The sequence below is a fragment of the Jatropha curcas genome, chromosome 11, assembly GCF_041381405.1.
Source record: "Jatropha curcas cultivar XTBG-Jc1 chromosome 11, XTBG_Jcur_1.0, whole genome shotgun sequence".
NCBI classification, from domain to species: Eukaryota; Viridiplantae; Streptophyta; class Magnoliopsida; order Malpighiales; family Euphorbiaceae; genus Jatropha; species Jatropha curcas.
In genome coordinates this window covers 5,167,542-5,192,623 of record NC_143161.1, presented here as the reverse complement: position 1 = coordinate 5,192,623, position 25,082 = coordinate 5,167,542, and the positions used below count along the sequence as shown (strand labels likewise).

Below are 25,082 nucleotides of genomic sequence, written 5' to 3'. Positions count from 1 at the left end.
TTTTTTTTTTTTTTTTTTGAGGAATTCCTTGTTAATCTTTTTTCTTTTTTTGTTTTAAGTTATTGGCATTTATTTGGTTACATGAAATCTTAAACTAATAAAATTTGAACATTAGGCGGTAACTATACATCATTAGCACACTAAAGAATTTTTTAGGTCGGTCAAAGTTAAAAAAAAAAAGGAAAAAAACAGTTCATGTAAAAGCAAGTCATGTGCATGGCTCATGGCTAGTCACACTGTACAGCTCACTTTCACTTTTCAGCTGCTACTCCATAATAGGCCAACAAAGCCCATTCCTTTTTCCCCTCTCTCTCTCTCTCTCTCTCTCTCTCTCAGTCTCACTGCTTCTTCATCACCACCACACCTCCGTCGCCGCCCCCAGATTCTATACACAATGTCATAACCACTAGCAGCTCCACCTCCTCCTACACCAAGAATAAAAATGGGGACTTGCACATCAAAAGCTCCCAAACCCAACCCTTACGCTCCTCAAAACGGAACTGTAAATGATGACTCCACTAACCCGAACCAGACTCCGAAATCTCCACTTGCACCTCTCCGTAACCCAAAGCAGTCCCCTTTCTTCCCATTCTACACACCTAGTCCTGCTTATTTGTTCAAGAAATCGCCTTCTACTGATCCCGCTGCTGCTGACTCTACTCCTACTCCGATGCGGATCTTTAAGAAGCCTTTTCCGCCGCCTTCTCCTGCCAAACACATTAGGGCCGTCTTAAGAAGGCGTGAACAGGGAAAAAAGAAGAAGAAAGCAGCAATTCCGGAGGAAGGAGAAGATGAGAGCGAGGATGCGGGTGCATTAGAGTTGGATAAGAGATTTGGGTTTTCGAAAGAGTTCACTAGTAGGTTGGAGGTGGGGGAGGAGGTTGGTCGAGGGCATTTTGGGTATACTTGTTCTGCTAAGTTCAAGAAGGGTGATCGCAAGGGGCAGCAAGTTGCTGTTAAAGTCATACCCAAATCCAAGGTTCTTTCTCAAATGCTTTTTTCTTTGTTTAATTATGTTCTGAATTTGATCATTTATTAAATATTTAGATTTGCAGGTGTTTCTTTTACTTTACTTTTATTTTGTTTAATTTTCATTTTTATGTTATCTGATTTTGTTTAAAGTTGAAAGCTGAATCTTGTGGTTGATTCTTTGTTTGTATTCAGTATTAGACACTTTGTTTTTTGAATTATTAATTTTTGAAACAAGGTGAAGGCTTTTAGTTTGAATGGGGGATCAGGATATGGAGAAGCTAGACGGGATAACGACAATAAGTTCACTGAAATTTCTGGTTGGCATCCTTCTAGAGATGGAGTATAGGTAGTAGTTTTATCTGTAAATTCACCTTAAAGATTGGTGTTTTGAGTGTGATAGACACAAAGTAACCATTTTGTTTGTTTATTAGTTGTTTTTGGGTCAATGGAAAAAGCCTGAGGCTCACCTTACTAACCTCTGGATGGCTTGGTACTGTGTTCAGCACACCTTATTGGGTATATTTTAGGTTTAAATTGCAATTTTAAGCCAGAATGCTGGTGGTCTGCATCACCAATCTTTATGTTTGCCAGGTAATAAAAGTGTGTAGTCTAACAAGGAGTGGGAATCACATTTTCCTAAAGACTTGTTCTATTTACCTTTTTTTGATGCTCGATATTTGACAGCCTATACTAATGGAAGAGGAAACCAGTAGTTTAAATGGTTGTCTGTGAATCTGGCTTTTGAAATGGACCAGTGTATTATATGGGGTCCTCACATGGGACCGCAAATGCCCACTTTTAGGTTATGCCTGCATTCGAATTGGATGAGGAGAAGATATAGTTGGACCATTCGCCAATATCTGTATTGAGGGCACACTTGAATTGGTAATTCATTCTTTATGAGTTGATCAGGCAGTTAACCTCTAATAAAATAACTTGGGTGATTTTAATCTTCTTCCAAAAGGAGAGAAGTACTTCCTGCAACCATAATTAAATGGCATAACCATTGATTGAACTAGCACCATAGTAAGGCAGTGCTCTGTGACCTTGTTGGCTAGAAAATTAGTCTGAACATTGGACCTGGTTACATCCAATGCTGGTAGCCTGGTAGGACTCTGTGTTGCTACTAACTTTCACATCCAGTTTATGGACAAGTTGGAAAGGGAATATCGTGTAGTGCTCTTGAATCCTTCAGAAGGAATGTGAAATCGATGTACTAATATCTTTGATGGTAGTCCTTCGCATTCCTTTGGTTGTCAGTGTACTTCTGGTTAAAGACTTGAAGCCACTAAAATTTATTTCTGCTATTATCTTAAATTTCTAAGTATTGCTGACACTTACGTTCTTTTTGCCAATTTGGTGCAAATTTATATTTTCTAAATTAGCATGGTGAAAAGGTTATGATATTTCTCTTTATTGTATCTTCTCACGGCATAGAAATTAATTGTGATGTATTCTAAATTGCCAGATGACAACAGCTATTGCAGTCGAGGATGTGAGAAGGGAGGTGAAAATATTAAAGGCCTTGACAGGACACAACAATCTTGTACAGTTCCATGATGCATTTGAAGACTCTGATAATGTCTATATAGTGATGGAGTAAGCTGGAATGTCCACAATATATATAAAACATGCCATCATCTATTGAATGCTTATTAATTAGTTGAGTTAAATTTCTACCTACTGGATGATTTAGATAAGGGTCATCAGCACCGTTCCTGTTTGACAGCAAACTGTTGCCCTCATATTCAAGCACCAGGATGTGTTTTCTTAAATTTTGTAGTATACTAATATAAATGTGAAATAGTATTCACTACTTGCATGCAAGCTTAATGAGATCCTTACCTCATGAAAGTTAATCAGTTGTCGTGAACTTTCCAGGTTATGTGAAGGTGGGGAGCTCCTAGACAGAATACTTTCAAGGTGATCTACTTTGTTACTGGCCATATTTAAAATTTTAGGTTGCTTAGATTTCTCTATACACCTCATGATACATTCTGATAAAGCTATATTGTTACATTTTCAGGGGTGGGAAATACTCAGAAGATGATGCAAAGGCTGTCTTGGCGCAGATACTTAAGGTTGTTGCCTTTTGTCACCTACAAGGGGTGGTCCACCGAGATCTTAAACCAGAGGTGAAACTTATTTCTATTTTTTTTCTTTTCTCTTTAGTGAAAGAATCACATGCGGACTATATTGCATTTTCAAAAAACTAAAAAGGAAAGAAAAGAAAATGCTTGCTTCCCATTCAGATGTTTATTCTTAAAGTTAAGATTTGAGAATTATGCTGTTTGGTGAAACTGGGAAATAAAGTGGGATGGGAAACTAATTTTATTACCATGCCTTTTCTTCGTAGCCAGTTGTTACTCAATCACATGAAGCACAAAGTCAATTCTTCAGCAGTCAGCTATTTTCAATGTGCTAGTTTTAGGCTCCTGTATACTCAATTGAAAAAAATAGGTAGTTGTGTGATGTCATTTCATTTGCTGCTGTCACTTTGATTGAAGTCAATCAGAGAACTTGTGATCTGTGTCTGCCTGTCTGTTTTAAGCTTTATCTATTCCTTGGATCCTGGTATGGGTGATAACTGTTCTATTTGATATGCAAAAATATGATTTTGATATTTACTTTTAATTAGACGCGCATCATACAAATAAGTGCACATCTTAGCCATTTGTTTCCTTGAGCCTCCTAGCCTTGGGCCTGCCAAAAGGCAACATGGTAGTTGCTTATGGGGAACTGAATTATTTATTTAAATTTTTGTTTCTGCAGTTGTGAGATACATGGCTGAGTAAGTGCTAAAATTTTAAGAATGATGGGAAAAGAAACCAACTTCAATCACTCAAGTTTGATATTATATTAGTTATCTTAATCTGATCTATATGGAATTTTGTATATCAGAGGAGTAAGCAAAAGAACAGAGGCACAATGACATTTCTGATTGTGTTAAATTATGTTGGTTGCTGTAGCATTTATTATTACAGTGAGGTGGAAAAGGATGTCTGCATAGATATATTATGCTGTATCTAAAATTCTTTCTTACATTATAATCTAAATTATTCATTTGCTTGTTCAGAACTTTCTGTATACTAATAAGGATGAGAACTCTCAGCTGAAAGTCATAGACTTTGGTTTATCAGATTTTGTCAGACCAGGTTTGTGCTTTTTGGCAATGTCCAATGGAATTACCTGCTCTGAATGTTTTCCCACTTGACCCTATGATTTTTGGTAGGTTTTTGACAAATGTTGTGGCTTGCAGATGAAAGACTTAATGATATTGTGGGGAGTGCATACTATGTGGCACCTGAAGTCCTCCATAGATCTTATAGCACGGAGGCTGATGTGTGGAGCATAGGTGTTATAGCGTATATTCTATTATGTGGCAGTCGTCCATTTTGGGCCCGGACTGAGTCTGGAATTTTTCGGGCAGTCTTGAAAGCTGATCCAAGTTTTGATGAAGCACCTTGGCCTTCTTTATCTCCAGAAGCAAAAGACTTTGTCAAACGTCTATTAAACAAGGACCCCAGAAAGCGAATGTCGGCAGCTCAGGCTTTAAGTGAGTACATTGTCTCATACATAATTATAGGTCTAAATGTGATTGTTGTGAATCAACATGACAATCTTTTTGTTTACAGGTCATCCTTGGATCCGGAATCATAATGATATAAAAGTGCCTCTTGATATCTTAATTTTCAGACTCATGAAGGCATATATGCGCTCATCATCTCTGCGTAAGGCTGCTTTAAGGGTGTGTATATACTTGTAATGAAAAAACCAGGAATAAAAACTGATTTCTTTTTTCTTTTGTGCTTGTTCATGTTGCCGGATACATGTTACAATTTTGTCTTTTGATGTTGGAGTTTCTCTTTTCCATCTTCTTGAACTTAATAAAGATATTTTAAAGTCTAAATATTTGCATCTTCTCTTTTCATGAATTATGAAACATCTGTCTTAAAATTGATATTCAGTATGACAGTGGAAGATTATCTGAACATTGAGTTTCCTGATTAGTATTAGCTTTGATTTTTTGTTACTTACCTTTTAATGAACCTATCTTGTGTTTGGATCTATCTTGCAGGCATTGTCTAAGACATTGTCTGTACATGAACTTTATTTTCTGAAGGAACAGTTTGCATTATTAGAACCAAACAAAAATAGCACCATAACCTTGGAAAACCTTAGAATGGTTGGTCTCTTTTTCTCTCTCTCTTTTTCTCTCTCTCTCTCTCTCTAACGCATGCATACTTTAAATTGCATGATAGTCATGGCTGGATAATGGAACATTTCATTTTGTTGGTGTAGGCCTTGATGAAAAATGCGACGGATGCAATGAAAGATTCACGCATACCTGATTTCCTTTCCTCAGTAAGGAACAATTTGCCATTTGTTTGTGGTTATTCTATTTTTTGTATGGGTGTTGGCCTCTAGCATATATTGGTACCTCCCTTTTAATTTTCATTTCATGACAGCTAAATGCACTTCAATACAGAAGAATGGATTTTGAAGAATTTTGTGCAGCTGGCTTGAGCGTCCATCAGCTGGAGGCACTAGATCAGTGGGAACAGCGTGCTATTAGTGCATATGAGCTTTTTGATAAAGATGGAAACAGGGCTATTGTTATAGAAGAGCTTGCTTCAGTAAGTTAGAACTTTCCTCAAAGTTATAGAATTTCCAATAATTTATGACATTTTGATGCCCAACTGCATGTTTGGAGCCAATTAGCCAAACAAAGCCTCAAAAAAAGTGTGAAATTTTTATGACATTTCAGGAACTTGGGCTTGGCCCCTCGATCCCAGTTCATGCTGTCCTCAATGACTGGATAAGGCATACTGATGGAAAACTCAGCTTCCATGGTTTTGTAAAATTGTTGCATGGTGTTTCAAGCCGAACCGTTGCAAAGGTGCAATGAAGAATAGATGTGTGTTTTTGACCCTGTTGGAAGCATCGAGTTTTACTATGCTTCTTGTCTGAAACGGCCCAGGAGACGCGTATGATATATATATATATATAGGTTAGATGTGCAGCAACTATTGATGAATCATGAAACATCTGGAGATACAGCTTCTTTGCTTCCAAGTGCAGACTCCAAGAGCCTTCAGTTTCATGCAAATTCTTCAAAGAGCAAGAGTCGATCATGATGCCGATGTTTCATATTACTTATAAATGTCTGGTTGGCGTTGTGTTGTAAAGAATATAGTTTAGTCTTGGCTTAAACAGGCAACGAGGTATTTTTACCACTATTTGATCCGTTATACATACATTTCCATTGCTTCCGTGCCCATTTTTTTTTTTTTACTGTAACTTTGAATTTTACAAATATGAAAAGAGAAAGTTTCATCTTTAAAATATTATATTCCGCACATCTATATATTATCAAATATTGCAGTTTATGCGCGTGTGCACACAGACGTACAATATATATATTGATTCCGCGATTGAGAATTTTATGATTCTTGCAGGCCGTTAGGATATTTACCACTCTGTACCGCAGCTAGAGTGATTGCGAATATAGTGACGGGCAGGTGGCGATGAGCTCCCGTCAGCAGCAATTTTGTTTTCCGCAAAGTTTGCATGATCTTCACCATCCACTCCTGAAAACAACAAACAATTCATGGACAAGTATGTATATATATATATATAGGTACATAAAATTCATAATCTGACTTACTGGTTTTGCGAATCTTGGACTGTTCAGCAAATGCGATCTCAGACAAGAAAAGCAACACTAGCATGCAAACAATACTCATATTACCTTTAGGAGCCATTTTCGTTAAAAGGGATTGAAGGGCTTACTTACATATATAGTAGCAAAATTTAATTAAGTGGAGTAACTGTTTTCTCATACAGGGGATAAGGAATTTTAAATTCTTAAAAATTAAAATAAGTAATTTGATAATCACGAAGGCACTAGGTACTCTCATCTTGGCTTTATTCAACTTACCATCCTCCTTCCCAATATAAGTTTGAAATTGATAGAAGTGAAGATGATTGTGAGATTGAAAGAATAATAGAAATTTGATTGATTGCAAGATATTTTCAGTATTTTTGTTCATTCTAGCTAAACTGACAAAATGATAAATCTCTAGCAATCTTTTATTTAACGGTGAGTGAAAATCTCGGACATTAATTATATGATTAATTGATCCTTTCACTGAAAGCTATTTTATTTGAATTAGTCTAAACAACTCCATAACTACGAAGTAACAAGATTACTCCTAAGTTTGATTCAAATCTATTACTTACAATAACAAATATCAAAAATTCGGTGGTGGGGCTGCATGGCCACGAACACCTACTGGTCTTGAAAAAGAAGCACGTGACAGAATTTTGTTTTCCTTTAGACTTTCATGCCTTCCAGTTTCACCATTCTTCTTTCCTGCACCAAGAATTTGAAATTATATGATAAAAAATTAATTTATATCCATAATAAAATATATCCATTTACAAGCATAAAAGTTTAATAGAACTCACTTGGGATGGGGATTTTGCTTCGATTTGCCAACACTGTCTCGAATGAAAATGAAGACAAAAATAATACGATGATGCTAACAATAAGCAACCGCCGGCCGACCATTTTTTCCCTGAACTGTGAGGAGAATTTTCTGTACTTTTTTCCTACATTAATATAAATTCCTACGTAACGCATTTATAGGGGATGTTGTGTGAATTTTTTATTTTTTGATTGAAATATAGTCTAATTTGTACTGTTGCAGTGGTTTACCGTTAAAATTCCAAAATAGACGGGTCAATGGTGCGTATACCATACGTTCTTCTTCTTTTTATTTATTTATTTATTATTATTTTTTTGACACGCACCAAATCTAACAGAAATATCTATCCTATTAATTAAAATAAATTTACAATTTTGTAAAACAGAACCAAACTCTGAACAACTTAAACATGTATAAACCAATAATTTCAATTTCAATTCTGATAGAGAGGCTTCCAACCTTTACAATTTTGGCTTGTAGATTGCCATTTAGGTTGATATTTCGGTAAATATCTGATATGAATCTTTTTTTTTTTTTTTTTTTGAGTTTTAGTATGAGATTAATAAATATCATAAATATAATGTCGTTGAATGTACTTTTAATTAAGTGATATTTCAATAATGAAAATTATTAATAAACTTAAAAAATAATATTTTTTTTATTCATTGAAAGTCCGAATTGATTGTTTTAACACTGTGGTTTTCACTGTAGGGGCAGTTTTCTCCTTAGGACACTAAATTAGTGAAAAACTCTTATAATCGAAAAGATTGAACTCTTATATTTTGTTTGCAATTTAAATTCTAACTAGGTGAAGGCCTGCGCTTTGCCCGAATTTGTATTTTATAAATTATATTTAATATATTATGAAAAGATCTGTTTTCCCGCATGCTTTATTAGATTATCATGTTATAATAGAAATTGTAATGTAATTAATTTATTTTAAATAATTAAAAATTCAATTAATTATGTCTAGGTGTCGGTTAAAGTTTATAATTCAAATAATTTAAATATTGTATCCTACCACATATAATTCTATATAGATAACGTTTTATAATTTAAATAATTCAATAAGGATAATATACAGATAAATATTATTTTTAATTTAATTAGTTAACAGTAAAATATAATTTTATTATTAAATATTATTAAAACATAAAAAATAAAGGAAAAGTAAAAAAATTGTTTTATTGTCATCTATTGATTCCAAATATAATTTAAATATACTAAAAAATAAAAATTACTTATCTAGACTAGGTCCATAGCCACGCTTTATGGACCAAATCAATGACAGTAAGAATTCTTTAAAAAGTGTTTCGACTTTATCATTTTTTTCCCAGTGTATAGTCAGAAATATTTTCGTTTAAATAAGTAACCTTATTTTCATTGGTTTGGTTCATGAGTGGGTCATGGATCTGGTCTAAGTAAAATTTTTCCTTAAAACATAGGAGGTTTTACACAAAAGAACATCATACTTATATACTATTTAAAAATTGAAAAAATAAATTTCAGAATTTTGAAGGCCTAATTTTACACCGTAAATAAAATTTTAAAAAAACCCTAGAATATATAATTAATAAAATTTATTCTGCTTATTAATATTTTTTTTAAAAAAATTGAATCTTATCCTTGTTAGTTTTTTTTTTCGACTTATTATTTATGAATTTATGAATGTATTATATAAAATACAAAATACAAATTCATAATATCTAAATAAATAATTTAATTAATTATTTTATAATTTCTAAATAATCAACATTTTTAATTTTTGAATGACAATAAAATTAAGTCAAAAAAATTGCTAATAATAACCATCCACAAAATGTCCAACTAACAATTTTTGAATCAAATAAAAAAATAGATAGTTTTTTTTATGATGATTGTATTTATAATTGCATATCAATAGTATCACAGAAAGAACAAACGTAAAAAGGAAAAAAAATTTTCAATTCATTTCATTAAGAAAGTAAGGCATAGCCGTGCTGTGCCCAAATGTAGAGATATTTTAGGCTTGATTATAGGGTCAATAACTAATAATGAGCTTGTATCAATAGTCAATAGTCAAGCATAATTACTGTCCTTGATTATTAATCTACTCTTGATTCAAACTCCAAAGACTGGACTGATTTGTTGAGAACAAAAGTCGTGTCCATATCCTATCTATTATAAAGACTTTGAAATGAAAGCAGAAGAAAAGAGTTTAGACTTAAAACAAATACACATCAACAGAGGAGATGACAAAGGCATTTAATTAAATGAGATATCTTCAACTGGACAAAGGCATAATGTATTTCATGAAATATCTGCATAAGCACAAAGTCTACCTCCTTCGACATTGATGGCCAATCCTTGCTCTTTCGCAAGCTTAGCTACATGTAATATAACATGATCAAAATACTCTGATTATCTAAAAACTGTAATAAAATATTAAGAGAAATTAATGCTTGCATCTGTTTGTGAAATGAAAAAATGAATTTGTTGTACTATAAAGTTAGGAAAGTTATGAAATGTGGCAACCAGAGCTATATGTGTTTATGGTGTTTTGAATTAGTGAACGATTGTAAAAAAATATCACATATAATTCTTAATAGATAAATAGATAAGATAGAAAAAAAAAATTTTCAAAGAAGAGAGTGCTCATTCTTCTTTCAAACTAAATATACGATGCATGCAACGAAAAGAAAAACAAAATGAATACACAAAAATTATAATAAAAGAAGGATCAAGAGATTACCTCAATGTCAATTCTCAAATCCACTTATAAAGGAATATCAGAATAAAGAAAACCAATCACATCTATATAAAAAAGATTAAATCAATATAAATATAAAATGATAAACAAATGATACGAGACTCTCAACGGTCAGTACAAAATGAAAATTTTCAAATAGAGAGATTTAGAATGACATATATATAGATATATATAGATATTATATAGATAAAAAAATATTTAAAAAATTCAAAAATTTGAATACATATATTTTTTTTAAAAATATATCCAATCAAAATAAAAAAAAGAGAAAAAAAGAAAAATCCAAAATTTCTAAAAAAAGGAAAAAAAGAATACTGAGAAAGGAGAGTGCCACGCCAACATTTTAAAAATTTTTTTTATTTCATGATTATATATATATATATATATTGTATTTAGGGTGCTCCTGCAATAGAATGTCAAAATTCATGGTTTAAGGTCGATTGGAGTGAAAATGCAATAGAACAAAGTTCAGAGTAAAACTATTAGGCTCAATTAGAGTGAACTGACTATACTATTTTTAATTTATTATTTGATTATATTATTTTTAATTTATTATTCACCATAGTAAGGGGTGAAAATAAATTTTTAAAAGTTTGAGGACCAAATAAATAAATTAAAAAAGGAACTCCTTAAACGTTAAACCCAAGTCGTCTTCTCCAGCTGACTTGCTGTTCTTCTCTCTGAGTTTTTCCTCAGGTTCCCGAAATGCCCCTTCCAAAACCCCAAATTCACCATACCATCCCTTTCCTTTCATCTCCCACAGATGCTCTTCTAGCAGACAAAGCCCTATCTCTCTTAAAACGCCATCCTTACCACCTAAATTCCCTGTCTTCCCAGTTTACCCCTGAAGCAGCTTCGTATTTACTCCTAAAATCTCAGCATGACCAAACGCTAACCTTAAAATTCCTGAATTGGGCCCAACCCCTCCAATTCTTCAATTCACACTGCAAGTGCCTCGCTCTTCATATTTTGACTAAATTCAGGCTCTATAAAATAGCGCAGACCATAGCTCAGGACTTGGCTGTCAATACAATTGATGATGATGGCAATTTCGTGTTTCAATGCCTTAAAGAAACTTACCATATCTGTAATTCGAGCTCTGCGGTTTTTGATTTAGTGGTAAAATCTTATTCTCATTTGAATTTTATGGATAAGGCTTTAAATATTGTTAATTTAGCTAAATTGAATGGATTTATGCCTGGCGTTTTATCCTATAATGCTATTATAGATTCAATAATTAGGTGTAAAAAACCTCTTAGGTTGGCCGAGGAGGTGTATAGGGAAATGATTGCAAGTGGCGTTTCTTTAAATGTGTATAGTTACAATATTCTGATTAGGGGATTTTGTGGGGCGGGGAATTTGAATATGGGTTTAAGGTTTTTGAAGGACATGGAGAGGAATGGGTGTTTGCCTAATGTGGTTACTTATAATACGATGATTGATGCATATTGTAAGTTGAGGAGGATTGATGAAGCATTTGATTTGTTGAGATCAATGGCTTTGAAGGGTCTGGAGCCAAATTTGATTACATATAATATGGTAATTAATGGGCTGTGTAGAGAAGGAAGGATAAAGGAAACGAGTGACTTTCTGGCCGAGATGGCTAGTAAGGGTTTTTCTCCTGATGAAGTTACTTACAATACACTCATAAATGGCTATTGCAATAAGGATAATTTCCACCAAGCGCTTGTTTTGCATGCAGAAATGGTGAGAAATGGATTGTCACCTAATGTTGTTACATATACTTCATTAATTAATAGTATGTGTAAAGCTGGAAATTTGAATCGTGCAATGGAGTTTCTTGATCAGATGCATGTTAGAGGGCTTCGTCCAAATGAAAGGACATACACAACATTGATCAATGGGTTTGCACAACAAGGATTCTTGAATGAGGCTTACCGAGTTCTGAATGAAATGACCAGGAGCGGATTCTCACCTTCAATTGTGACTTACAATGCCCTTATTAATGGACATTGTGTATTGGGAAGGATGGAAGAGGCCATAGGATTGTTACAAGATATGGTGGACAAAGGGTTGTCCCCTGACGTTGTAAGTTATAGTACTATAATATCTGGTTTTTCTCGTAACCTAGAGTTGGATAGGGCATTCCAAATGAAGGTGGAGATGGTTGATAAGGGTGTTTTCCCTGACGCCATTACCTATTCATCACTCATTCAAGGACTCTGTGAACAGAGAAGACTAACTGAAGCTTGTGATCTGTTCCAAGAGATGTTGACAATGAGCTTGCCTCCTGATGAATTTACATATACAATTTTGATTGATGCTTATTGTAAAGAAGATTTAAACACTGCTCTTCGTTTGCATGATGAAATGATACGGAAAGGCTTTCTACCTGATGCTGTTACTTACAATGTGCTTATCAATGGGCTAAAAAAACAAGCTCGAGCTAAGGAAGCAAAGAGGCTTCTGCTTAAGTTGTTTTACGATGAATCTATCCCATCTGACGTAACATATAATACACTGATAGAAAGTTGCTGTAATATTGAATTTAAGAGTGGGGTAGCTCTTATGAAGGGATTTTGTATGAAAGGTTTGATGGATGAAGCAGATCGAGTTTTTGATTCAATGATAGAGAGAAACCACAAACCGAATGAAGCTGCTTATAATGTTATTATACATGGTCATTGTAGAGGTGGCAATGTTCAGAAGGCCTACAACCTTTATAATAAAATGGTTCATTTTGGTTTTGTTCCTCATACTGTGACTATTATTGCTCTGGTAAAGGCACTATTCTCGGAGGGGATGAATGAAGAGTTAAATCAAGTCATAGTGAACATACTGAGAAGCTGCAAGCTTACTGATGCTGAGCATGCCCAACTTCTTATTGAAATCAATCATAAAGAAGGGAATATGGATGTGGTTTTGGATGTTCTTACTGAAATGGCCAAGGATGGCCTCATTCCTAATAGTGGGACTTAGACTAATTCTAGGGAATAGTCTGCTGGATGGAAATTACATTCTTTGGCTGGTCAATATTTTCTTTGCTTTGCCTTTCTGATAGCTCAAGAATCAAGTGGTAAGGTGGCTCTCGGAAGATGTTCATCACTCCCTGTATCTTCCTGTGATTCAGATGCTTATGAGTTTACTTATTTATGACCACACGTTTTTTATGACCACACGTACCTTTCCTTTTCAATCGTCAAGGAGAAATTTAATTTATGCTAGAAACTATACATGCACCACAAGCGGTGACATACTTTGATATTAGGCACCATTGCACAAGCTCAATTCGTTTTCCTGTATGTGCAGTTACTGTGCATTGTGGAGTGCACATTATATATGCAAAAGAGATTGTTCAAGCTGCTCTCTGCTCTGTCATCATATTTCTACATCTATGCAGTATGATCAACTGCTGATTATCATGTTGTATAGTTGGCCATGGGCTATCCCAACCTCACCCCAGGAACACCAATAACTCCTTTTCCACCCTTCTATTTTAAAATTCAGCCTATTTGGTATAAATGCAATCATCCTGGTTTTTATGTTGCTTATCATCTATGAGTAATCCAATTCTGTTTGCCTTCTCCCATTTATATCTCCATGAATATTAAACTTCAACAGATACTTGCAAATCCTAATACCATTCCGGTTTTGGAAGAGATCATAGGTTTTAGCATCTTTTCCGTCATCATTTTATTTGAATCACTTGTACATCCACATGAAAGATAGAACTCCTCTCATCGAGCCACTGAAAGAAGTTGGTCTAGGTGAGATGCATCAGTATTCACTCCACCGACCTCACACGTAAACATGCCACATTCCTGTTTTAATTCTTTTATTTTTTAGAATTGATTCGTAGGAAGTGAACTTTTCAAACTTTGATTCAGATTTGCATTTTCATTTTCCATTTTGACTTTATTGCTCTAGCAGGTTACATTGGACGGCTGATGAATATTGAAGAAAGCCTGTATCGAACTCTTTGAAGTAGCTCAGTAACTACAATATTCAGCTTTCTAAGATGAAGGGAAAATTTCATCATGTTATTGTTTGACTGGCGACTTTCCCACCTTTTCTCATGGTCGAGCATTAATTAGCTTCTTAGGATCTTGTTCATCAATTTCATAAATACCTGTGTTAAACTAATTAGGGCTTGAGCCAAGTGCAGTCTTTGAGCACATATGCGACATGATGTGAAAGAGCTTATTGCTTTGGAAATGCTTTAGCAAACAAAGTTGGCCATGTGCCCCAAGAATTCTCAGCCATCAACTACAACTTTTGCTTATAACTTGGAGGTTAGCAATTTCTCAAAACAACAAACTGCATCATACAGGAGAAGAGATAGAAGCTGAAGTGACTCGAAGAAATGGTTGCAGAAGCTGGCAGCAAAGCAGGCAACAAAGACCATTAGGCAAATCAATTATTTTCCCATTTGTAAACTCAGTTAAATATGTCCAAGATTATTGTAAGAAATTAGCATAGCCTTGTCAGGTTTGCAGTGTAGAACTGTATAAGAATAGCATCAATTGGAATAGAATGTCCTCAATTTATCGACGCACTGATATAACAGATATAAGAAACTAAGCAATCATAACATGTAATTTCTCTAAAATTGTAATGGCTACTCACATTGTACTGAGAACACAATAAACCATCCTTTTTTCAACGCTTGACCACATTCTGAGGCCTCAAATTTTGATCTAAGTGAGATAATAAAGAGGCAAGGTTGCACGTAGATTGATGTGATACAAATGAGATGAAATGGTATACAATAGAACACAACACCACCATTTTACCACGGTTCACAATTGGTGACTATAATATCAGGAAAGCAAACTTCTAAAATGCCAAAATGCATATTTCCGAAAGAAAAAAATTACAGACTACAGAAAAAACTATGTCGCTTAGGTTATCCAATAACTGGCTCTAATTCGAATGGCCTAAGATTATGTAAAACAAGATCAACCCAGACGAGAAAATAACAAATATAACAAGAGAGAAGACCTTGGATCAGAATTTGGGAAAAAGATGCAATTACAATCACTTCATCAATGCAACTAAAAATGCAAAACCAGAAACCCATAAATATAAACTATGAAGAGGTCACAACTGACTGAGTTTACAACAGTGAAAATAAAAATCAAAAGTTTCCCAATAATAGACTTCTTCAAGCTGTTTTACCTGGATCATCATTGTCCGAACAGAGGTGCAGGATTAGATCTCACTGTACTAGAACAGAGGCACAGGGTTAGAACTCACTGTATGGTTAGCACATGAAATTTCTCCGAGCAGATGCTCATTCTTGATGGTTATAAGATTCATATATTCTCTTCACAGTATGAAGTTTGAATAAGCATTCCATTGAGTCCACCTAATAGCTCTCCAAAGAATTAGTAGAAATAAGACAACACATTAATCATCTATTCAAAGAAAAAGCCAGGACCAGTAATAATTCAGCAGTGCCACCCTCCAGATCAGGATTCCATCTAATTAGAAAAGTTACATTCCAAGTCAGCTTTCCCAGTGAGTACAGTGAATTGATTACTCATGAACTTCACTAGCCCACAAATCTATATTTTGCTCTTTCTAAAAAGAGGTCAACAAACAATGCATAAGGAAACCCACAAACCAGCTAAATTGTATATCCTTACAAAGAAATTGAGGCTAGATCTCCAGAGAAATCTATCGTGATGAAAGCCTTTGGTGCAAATCATCAGCCAATGCCTGTCTCAAGCTATCCCCATAATAATGAAATGACTTCTCATTCTCAAGTACTCTAGCTGGAGATCCACTCTCATCAGGTTCCTTCCAAATCTCTGGCTCCGGCTCTCTTGCAACCTGGCACAAATTATGCAACACACAACAAGCAACAATTGTCTGTGGGGCATGATTAAGACCCACATTCAAGTCCTGCAAGATCTTCCACCTTGCCTTCAACAATCCAATAGCCTCCACCACCACAGACCTCCCCTTCATCAACATCCCATCAAACAAGTTCTGTGCTGGAGTTCCTGCCCCATCTGGCGAAAAGGGTGTCATTAAGAACGACAATAGAGGATAACACCAATCCCCAACTACATAAGGCCTCACATGGTGACCCCTAATATTAATCACCTTATCCCACACAACATCACCAGAAACAAGCCTATTGTACAACAAACTATCCCTAAAATGCGTAGCATCATCAGTAGCACCAGGGGCCTTAACACACACATCCCAAAATATCTTCTTGTGATCAGCCACTACCTGCAACAAAACTGAAGAATACCCATATCTGCATTTATACAAATTCGCCCCGGTTTGATCACTGGGCACTCTATGGAACTTGATTGGGCTCCCGTCTATAGCACCACACATGTTAGGCAACGAAGTAAGCTCTTCAAAAGCTTGTGTAGTCTCGATCAACCTACGCCTACTAACAGGAATCTTAATAAACTCAGGGTAAAGCTTAGTAGCTAACAAACGTGTTACCATGTTAGTGATCTTAGAAACCAAGTAAGGCTCGAGAGAATACCGAGAAGCAAGAGTCTTTGCTGAGTAACCATGAGCAAGCCGCGAAAGGACCATAGCCACAGCATAATCAGAAGGCAAAGAAAGATTAGAGGCAGTAATATGGGGTTTAAGCTTTTCAACAACAGTAGTGAAAACCGGATACGAGAGCCCATACAAAGACCTCCATTGGGCATCACGAAGAGGAGCTTCCAGAGACCAGATGTGTTCGGTGGAGAGTGCCCGGAAAGCAGCAACGGAGTAAGCAGCGGTCTCAGGCGGAGCGGAATTGTCGGGAGGAGCGGAATTATCGGAAGGGTTGGCATTATTGATGTTATTGAGAGTGTCGTTGGGATTTTGCTTCCGGGGTTTGGAGGAAGCGAGGAAGGAGAGGAGAGAGGCGAGGGTGAAGAAGAGGAGAGGTGCAGCTGAGGATGAGGAGAGGAGAGATGAAGGGGAAGGAGAGGAAAGAGAAGGAGAGGAAACGGAGGGAGTGGAAGGAGAGGAAAGAAGAGACGTAGCAGGGTCTAAGGTGTTGTGAAGGTGAAGGAGATTTGAAAGCATTAACAAGAATGATTCGTCCATGAGGGTATATTTGTGCTGAGGATTTTAGGGTTTTGCAGGGTGTGAATTAGGGTTTGAAGAAGAACGTGATCTGGGCATCTGCTGTTCGGATTTCTGAGAGAGGAATAAAAAATTTTCGGTCAAAATTGGGTGTCAAGCTTATGCTTTTTGTGTTTTGGTTGGTTGACACGACATATGCAACTACAAGCTAATAGTTGTGTTTTTGCTTTCTAAATTTGAATTGTTTTCAGAACCTTTTTCTCCTACAAAAAAATTTATTACAAAAAGAGAACCAAAAGGTTAATATTATTTTAGATTTTTTATTTATAATCATTTTAGATTTATCATTTTTATAGATTTTTATATCTAATAAATAACAATATTTTTTGATAGGAACAATACACATAATTTGATTGATTTTGTTATTTATACGAGAAATTATAAGTTTTGAATTTGAATATTTTACTTTTTAATTTTTTTAATTTAATATAATAAATTTATCAATTTATCTTATTATTTATATTATAAGTATTATTATCTTTTAATATTTAAAAGCAATTTATTTTTCAATTATAATCACATTCAAATTATACACTCCCGAATAAATAATTTCCTTGACAACTAGTATACTACTATTCAGGAACTAAGCAATTTTGAACCGAAAGAGGCGTATATTATAAAATAATGCAGCGACAGGACTAACCAAAGCCGGTTTGGTTATTGCGGTTATTACAGTAATCAAATCAAACCCGGTTGCGAGTGGAGGCGAGAGCACTAAACGACGGTGAATTTGAATTAGGGCTTTACTATCTAGTCGTTCGTGTTTGTTTTCAATCATCAAAATTTCAAATTGAAGAGTTAATTGCTTGGTTCTCGTGGAAGTATAAGTCAAATTCGTCTTCTTCAATCTCCGATTCTTAGACATGACTGAGGTATGATTATGTTAATATCCTCCTTTCTCTTTCTGATTCAAAATTTTCAAAAAGCAACATATTGCTAGCAATGATGTTGCCGATGATCGATATTGAAAGTTTGTTCTTCATACTCTTTAGTTGTGTGTACGGTGATTTTGGTATAGCAGTAAATTAGTTGTTGCATAAACAAGATGTAGCTCTTGGACATGACGGTGTTGGTTTCAATTTTGGTTGCTCCTTGTGCTATATGGCAATTTTGTAACTAGATTTTCGTTTCTGGCATTATTTTTGAAACCACCTTGTCTTGATTTTAGGTATCAATATAGAATGCAATTTACAGATACGTCTTTTCTTCTTCTTGTTTAAAGTATTTATGTCTTGGATTTATTTTTTGCCTTTATCTACAGTATTGGGTTAGTCAAGGCAACAAATGGTGTGACTTTTGCAAAATCTACATATCAAATAATCCTTCCAGCATCAGGAACCATGAGCTTGGCCAACGTCATAAGGATAATGTTGCCAAGAGGCTTGCTTCTATGAGAAAAGAGAATGCTGCCAAGGAGAAGCAACAGAAGGAAGCAGTCCGCGCCATTGAGCAAATCGAAGCTGTAAGTGGTAGCAAAAGCGTTTATTTTTCTATTTACTGGTATATGCAAAGCTCAAAATTTTTCATCTATTTTTCTTTTTGAATATATCCTTGAATAAGTTAGAATTTTAACCTTCTTTTTTCTCCTCTAAGTATATTTGAGAGTCCTTGATTTTCTTATGATATCCATAGATAAGTCAGGCAGATTGGACATAGAGTATGTGACTGTTGGAAATTGTAACAACGGATCAGATTGATGTCTGTTGTATTTTCTCAATGAAACTCACTGATAAAGGGTATGCTAGACATCAAACTCAGAATAGTGTTTAACGCCATCTAAAAAAAGGCTGATATAAGCAACTTTTGGTACATTGTAACTGTGTGTGACAGAAAATTAACTGTTTCATGTGTAAAGGTTGAATCAATGTCACGTATGTTATCTGCACTCACATGTTTATTTATATTAAAGCATTATTACCTCCTCAAAAAGTGTGTTAAGCTTCCTCTGTGAGTGTCTGTTGTAATTGCACTGTCCTCGTTTTCTCTTCAGAAGATGTGAGTGTCTAAGATTGCAACTAAACCTCTCTCTTCCCTCTCCCTTTCTTTTCCCACATTTGTTTTAGATTAATAAGCTATGTGGTTGTTGTTGTTAGTTACTGAATATTTTTATTTTTATTTTTTTGATTTAAAATTCTTTGCAGAAAGCAAAGCGCAGTTATCAGAAGGATATAGCGAATTTTGAGGAGACCAGTACTGTCCATGCGTTAGATATTCAAGAGGATGGTCAACAGGGTAAGTATAAAGGATCTGATATTTTCGTTGAAGTTAAAAATATTTGCTCTAGGATTTGTGCAAGTTCTGAAAATACATGCAAAATGCAGATATGCATCACAATTGGATGTCATTGGATCACTTTCTAAAGATGTGTTTGACCATATGATCTTCCTTTTTATGGTAAAATGAAATTTTGGATTAAGGTAAATTGCAAAATCAGCTATTCTGGAAACATGGTTGATATTTATTTTAGCATTGAAGCTTTTAAGACATTGGAATTACTAGTTTGCATTGCCATTCTTTCACAACATAAAAGTGGGCTGATTTATAAGTTGGTTGATAGAAAAGCTCAAGGTTGATCATTGAATGGATTCAAACTAAACTCAAAAGAATGTAAATAAGCTAAGTAGTCCTTGATGGAAGTTTTTCTTCACTTCTTCGCAGATGATTGTATTTTTGTCATAAGACTCAGGTTTTAGGTACTTAGTCAGAAGGCAATTGAGTTTGTAATATCTAGACTCAAGGTAGTGATGTTTGACTAGATGAATACATAAATTTTGTGTAAAATTTTCTATATGTTTTTATGTTTGTTCTGTTCACTGGTAGACTTATTGTAAGGCCAGAAATAATCCTGTTAATTTTGTTCATTTGCTACCTCAGTAATTGATAACTATGAGTGAGCTGTAATGAAATGATTTGAAATCCATCTCATTGTGCTGATCTCTTTCCATGTTTTCTTCTTCACTTTAATTCTTGTTGTTCGTGACAAGAATGATGTTATTGAATGCTCTTCCCTAATTTTTTAAATGGGCATCATCCTATTAGATCCTTCTTGTGTTGATTGCTTTACTGTTCAAACTGATACAGCTCTGAATGATGACAGAGTGGGAGTATGACAGCACTTCAGGCTACTACTACAGCCAGAGCAATGGGTTGCATTATGATCCAAAATCAGGTTTTTATTACTCTGATGCTGTAGGTATGAACTCAGATAATTGTGTTTTTTACTTGGTCTACTTTTATTCTATATTCTGATCCATGTGTTTTATGTTGTCTATGGCACATTGACTTAGAATTTTTGCAACAGGCAAGTGGGTAACACAGAAAGAGGCATATGCTTCAGTTCAAGGTTCATCAGATTCCAAGCATAAAGAATCAATTTTGAAAAAGCCTTTATTGATGTCAGCAGCAGGTTCAGCGAAGGATTCCAAAAGTGCTGCTCAAAATGGGCCGCCACCTGGTCCAGTTGTCGCAGCTTCTTTGAACCCCATGAGATCTGTTAAAGGTGCTACTTCAGCAGTTGCTGTTAACAAGAGAAAGAGGCAGGATGAGAAGCCAAAGGTAATATCTCAAGAAGAAAAAGCTGCACTTAAAGCAAGGGAGGCTGCAAAGAAAAGAGTTGAGGAGAGGGAGAAAAATTTGCTTGGACTTTACAAACGCTGATTTGGAGCACAAACAAGAAATTTCATCTCCTAAACATGAGGGGTATGCTTTGAATTTGTTCTTTTACAAACTTAACTTGGATGATAAAACATAATGTCGTGTTTGGATGGAGGGACTTGAAACAGGGAGCTCGAGATTTGATGTTACATGTGTTTATTTGATTGGTTAGATTCTTAAACTTAGGTTTTTTTCATAAATGAGAAAAAATTATTATTTGAAAGTAGATTGAAATTTCTCATTCACATCTATGAATTCAGGTCTATTCCTGAATCTTGGAATTAAAGAATCTGCTAATTTTCTTTGAAACAATTTAAACTAAAACCAGAAACAAGGCCCTCATTTGATCAAACATAACATGAGTGAACTAATATTGTCCTAGAATTTTTTTGCTGGCATGCTTCTTATTTTAACTGTTGACAATTTTACTCATCATTCATTCTCTCTTTGCTTTTGTATGGTCTGGTTTTGCACATACTTCTGATTGTGCAAAGTTTTTATGTTTGGATTGAAGATCTTAAGGCAATATATTCAATGAGTTCCTCCATTCCGTGGGAAAACAAATTGATATTGCCATGGTATGTGAATTTTCATAGTTTGGGAAAAAGCATACTGTAGGCACACCTAGACCCTAGTTCCTCCGTCTCGAGTGATCACAAGTAAGACACCATCTAAAGTAAGCACCTGCTGTTATCCTAGGCCTGAGCAATGGTTAATTATTTTATATTGGTTTTTTTCTCTTACAGTTGTAGTTTTTTACTTTATGCTTATGTGAATTGGTCATAGCCGTTGGGCTGTAAATATCTGTTTCAATAATAAGTACGACATATGATCAACCTTTAGTGGTGAATTTCACCATATGATATTACGTCCTGATCATGAACTAGAGCAGCCTTCCTTCTTCCTCATCCTAGTCAACCTTATTTTCTGGAGAAGCAGCAGAAGTGCTTCTAATTTTAGGCTAATATATTGGAGCTGAAAAGAGTGAGGGCCTAGTCTATTTAGAGGGAGAAGAAGAGGATAATTTGTTTGATGGGAGTGCTTGCCATATTCTTGGTTGTCTTGTGTGTATATTGCATGTGTTGAACTAATCTCAACAGTCATCTTCTTTGCGATATTTGAGTAGTTTGGGAGTAGAATTTGTAGTTCCTACACTTGTATTGCATGTGTTGTGATTTCTTAGCTCTTTTACTAAACATCATTCATGTTGAGCTAGTCTTGGTAGTATTCAGCTGCCTTGTAATTAAAAGGCTAAAAACATTGTACATTTTTGTATACGTTTCTAATAGAACTATGCTTTTTATCCTTGGCTGTACACTTGTGCCTTGGGCATAGGTAAAATTAGGTATCTCTGTGCTTTAATGTGTCTAGTGCACCAGAGAAATATGGATAAAAGTTTATCCTTTTTTTATGCAGATATGGCGAATTGTCTTACAACAGATAACCAATGGTGGCACCTATATTTGGAATCTACATATTACACAAAGGGATTGTCCAAACTCTGTAAGTGTTTTGAACTCTAATATGATGCATTGTCCGTTGCTGTAATTGATAGATATTAATTTATATGGGACGATGGTGAGGAAACAAAATTGTGTACTGTATGCAATTGCTCTTGTTCTAATTGAACAGCCGCATTATGAAACTCGATCATTTTTTTTTTTTTTTTGAATGAAGAATGGTGCCCTATTGGAAATATTTATTGCAATGAACCAGTGAGTGCTTCTCTTTCTATTATTTTTCATTGAAGTATACACTACTTTTAAGAATTTCGCTTTTGTTTAATGGTTCACATGCTTTTTTACCGGTTGAGAAAGAACTTGTAGTAGCAAATCTTCACCTTGAACTGTGATAGAAACCAGAAGTTTCTTGGCAATGTTGAAGCAACTTTTGTTAACTCATTGTTATATTAATGTAAGTTCACATTTTAAATTGCAAACACACAGAAAAGGGATAAAAAAACGTGCACCTGTTTACATGTTTCGTACTGTCTACAGTTGACTTGGTCGGTACTGAGACTTGCTCGTCAAAGTCATAGAAATCGGCTATGGAAATGGACATAAGCTTTAGGGGAAATAAATATTGAGTCATTGTCTGTGAGCTTGTGGGACTGTCAATTGGTCATGTGGCTGAATTTTATAAGGCCTGTCTTTGTAATACACGTCAAATGTTGGACTTTTGTTGTACATTTTCCATTTGCATGTAATTAAGATCAATACACATCAACACCCTTTCCAGATTTGAATCAAATCTGGTCTGGTCTATCCAGAATAATCTTGACAGGTATTTTAGCTTAATTGTCGCTAATTGTTTTTTATTGATGATTTTGATAAAATCCCTTTTCAAAATTGAGAATATCATCATTAGAAGATTAAAAAGAAGGGGAAATCACAGTTTCTTTTCACTCTTTTCAAAATTTACTCACCTAATTACATAATTTGTTGTTTGACATTTCGAGTTAGCCCACAGGAAAAGTTTCTAATGACCTGCCACTAGGGATGTAAATGACCCGAGCTCGACTCGTTGAAATTTAACTTCATTCGATACTCAACGAGTTTAAATATTTTAGGCTCGAACTTGATTGGAACTCGATTTGAGGCTTGAATTCAATTCAAATAATTTTAAGCTTGAGTTCAATTTGATGCTTAAGTAAGTCTAAAATAATATATATGTATATATAAAAGTTCGATAAGACTCGATAAGTTTTCGAGTTGAACATTATTAAACCCGAGCTCGGCTTGGTTGCTAAACGAGCATGCTCGAGTTTGAGTTTAATTCAAGCATGATTTTTTTAAATTTTTTTCGAACTGAGTTTGAAAGCTATCAAGCCGGATAGACTCGTTTACAGGCCTAGCTGCTTCCACTAATTGTGATTGTTATTGTTAATAAAATTCTCTCTTGTGGTCCAAGAGTTTGGTTGTTAACTACCACTCCACTTGGATAAAAAATGCATCCAGTTACATATTTGCCAAGACATGAAATAGAATAAGACGGAGACTTCAATTCGGTTTCTCTTGCTCTGTTTCTGATTATGACACAGTAACAACTGTCTTTCTAACTTCTCCAAAATCATTTCTTGGTTCCCAATGCTTTCCACTAAAGCTTTGAATTTCATTATTTTTTCTGTTGAAGATGATAAGTTCTAAAGAAAGTTAGTCAAAAGTTAGAAATACAAAGCCGATGAAGTAAATTGATTAGTAGAAAGTTAATCAATTAGACTTGCTTAAAACGCATGAGAATGTCTTTTCCTTGTCAAAGCAAAAGTTAAAAAACAAAGGAGAAAATTTTGTATTATATATATTGCCAAAAAGTGTTTTTCACTATTTCACTTTACAATATCAAGTGATAAAATTTAGATTTTGCCATTCATTACAGAAAATGAATACAACAATGCCAACAAGCGGTTGGATTAATAAACTTTACTTGTAAGATTAGGATTTAAAATCTGAATTAACAAACTTTACTCGTAAGGTCAGAATTCAAAACCTGAAAGTGGTAGACCATATACTGACAGATTCTTTATAAAAAAAAAAAAATGAACACAACAATTCTGATATTATCTTCTTCCTTTGATTTAAGGATACATCTAGAGACAAATGTTTCAAATGTGAAAATATTCAAAATTAGTACTTTTGTATCTTAAAGATGACATAAATGCTTTGATGGTGGTCTACTTTGTAAGCATAAGCCAAGGAAAAAAGTGGTAGCTTTTCCTATTACTGGACAATAGAGTACCCTTTGATGGAAAGTCAAGTAGCTTTAAAAATGTATTAGAGGACAGTTAAAGGAGTGCATAAATAGATTTGACAGCCAAAAAACCAGAGCATACCATAATATAAATGAAATCTTGAAAAGATAAATGGATCCACAAAACCAGCTTGTGCACTTAATTAAGATTAATTAACAACTAGATAATGGATTCTTGCCTAATTTACACTATTATTATTATTATTTAAGACCAATTTAAAAATCATTAAACTGGATTAACTACTTTCTTATTTTCAAAATATAAATTAAAATGGAAAATTTTAAAAAAAAAAAGAAAAGAAAAGGAACAAGAAACTTTTAATTTTTTTATATTACAAGTACAAAACTCAATATCAAAATTATTATTATGAACCATAATCAATAACTATCATCATTAT

The 25,082-nt window shown here is 34.5% G+C and overlaps 4 protein-coding genes and 1 long non-coding RNA gene across 9 annotated transcripts; 3 read left to right on the top strand and 2 right to left on the bottom strand.

The window, feature by feature from the left end:
• The first annotated feature begins 281 nt into the window (after positions 1-281).
• LOC105634224 (CDPK-related kinase 5) lies at positions 282-6,318 on the top strand. Its single transcript, XM_012217051.4, has 11 exons — positions 282-979; positions 2,441-2,571; positions 2,854-2,895; positions 2,999-3,107; positions 4,049-4,127; positions 4,232-4,528; positions 4,608-4,720; positions 5,051-5,158; positions 5,275-5,337; positions 5,442-5,609; positions 5,741-6,318. Exons 1-11 carry the CDS (start codon positions 443-445, stop codon positions 5,879-5,881), a joined length of 1,788 nt encoding a protein of 595 aa, XP_012072441.1. The 5' UTR covers positions 282-442; the 3' UTR covers positions 5,882-6,318.
• Positions 6,201-7,655, bottom strand: LOC110009441 (uncharacterized). Of its 3 annotated transcripts, none has more exons than XR_016318821.1 (3): positions 7,444-7,642; positions 6,641-7,348; positions 6,201-6,563 (listed from the first exon to the last, which is right to left on the bottom strand). It is a non-coding gene; the product is annotated as an uncharacterized LOC110009441 (long non-coding RNA). The 3 variants fall into 3 exon arrangements; XR_002284342.3 differs by having other exon boundaries at positions 7,216-7,348; positions 7,444-7,624; XR_016318820.1 differs by having other exon boundaries at positions 6,201-7,348; positions 7,444-7,655.
• Positions 7,656-10,844: 3,189 nt separating this feature from the next.
• Positions 10,845-14,724, top strand: EMB2745 (Tetratricopeptide repeat (TPR)-like superfamily protein). 3 transcript variants are annotated; one of them, XM_012217050.4, is made up of 2 exons: positions 10,845-13,249; positions 14,104-14,724. In XM_012217050.4, exon 1 carries the CDS (start codon positions 10,918-10,920, stop codon positions 13,150-13,152), a length of 2,235 nt encoding a protein of 744 aa, XP_012072440.1. In that variant the 5' UTR covers positions 10,845-10,917; the 3' UTR covers positions 13,153-13,249; positions 14,104-14,724. The 3 variants fall into 3 exon arrangements, with proteins under 3 accessions (XP_012072440.1, XP_020534949.1, XP_020534948.1); XM_020679290.3 differs by having other exon boundaries at positions 10,845-13,940; XM_020679289.3 differs by having other exon boundaries at positions 10,845-13,977.
• A 432-nt stretch (positions 14,725-15,156) lies between these two features.
• On the bottom strand, positions 15,157-17,439 carry LOC105634221 (PIF / Ping-Pong family of plant transposase). Its single transcript, XM_012217049.4, has one exon. It carries the CDS (start codon positions 17,242-17,244, stop codon positions 15,853-15,855), a length of 1,392 nt encoding a protein of 463 aa, XP_012072439.1. The 5' UTR covers positions 17,245-17,439; the 3' UTR covers positions 15,157-15,852.
• Positions 17,440-17,901: 462 nt separating this feature from the next.
• Positions 17,902-22,633, top strand: LOC105634220 (C2H2 and C2HC zinc fingers superfamily protein). Its single transcript, XM_012217048.4, has 6 exons — positions 17,902-18,155; positions 18,545-18,745; positions 19,425-19,515; positions 20,381-20,476; positions 20,585-20,982; positions 22,354-22,633. The coding sequence occupies exons 1-5, from the start codon at positions 18,147-18,149 to the stop codon at positions 20,938-20,940; spliced, it is 753 nt and encodes a 250-aa protein (XP_012072438.1). The 5' UTR covers positions 17,902-18,146; the 3' UTR covers positions 20,941-20,982; positions 22,354-22,633.
• Positions 22,634-25,082: the final 2,449 nt, after the last annotated feature.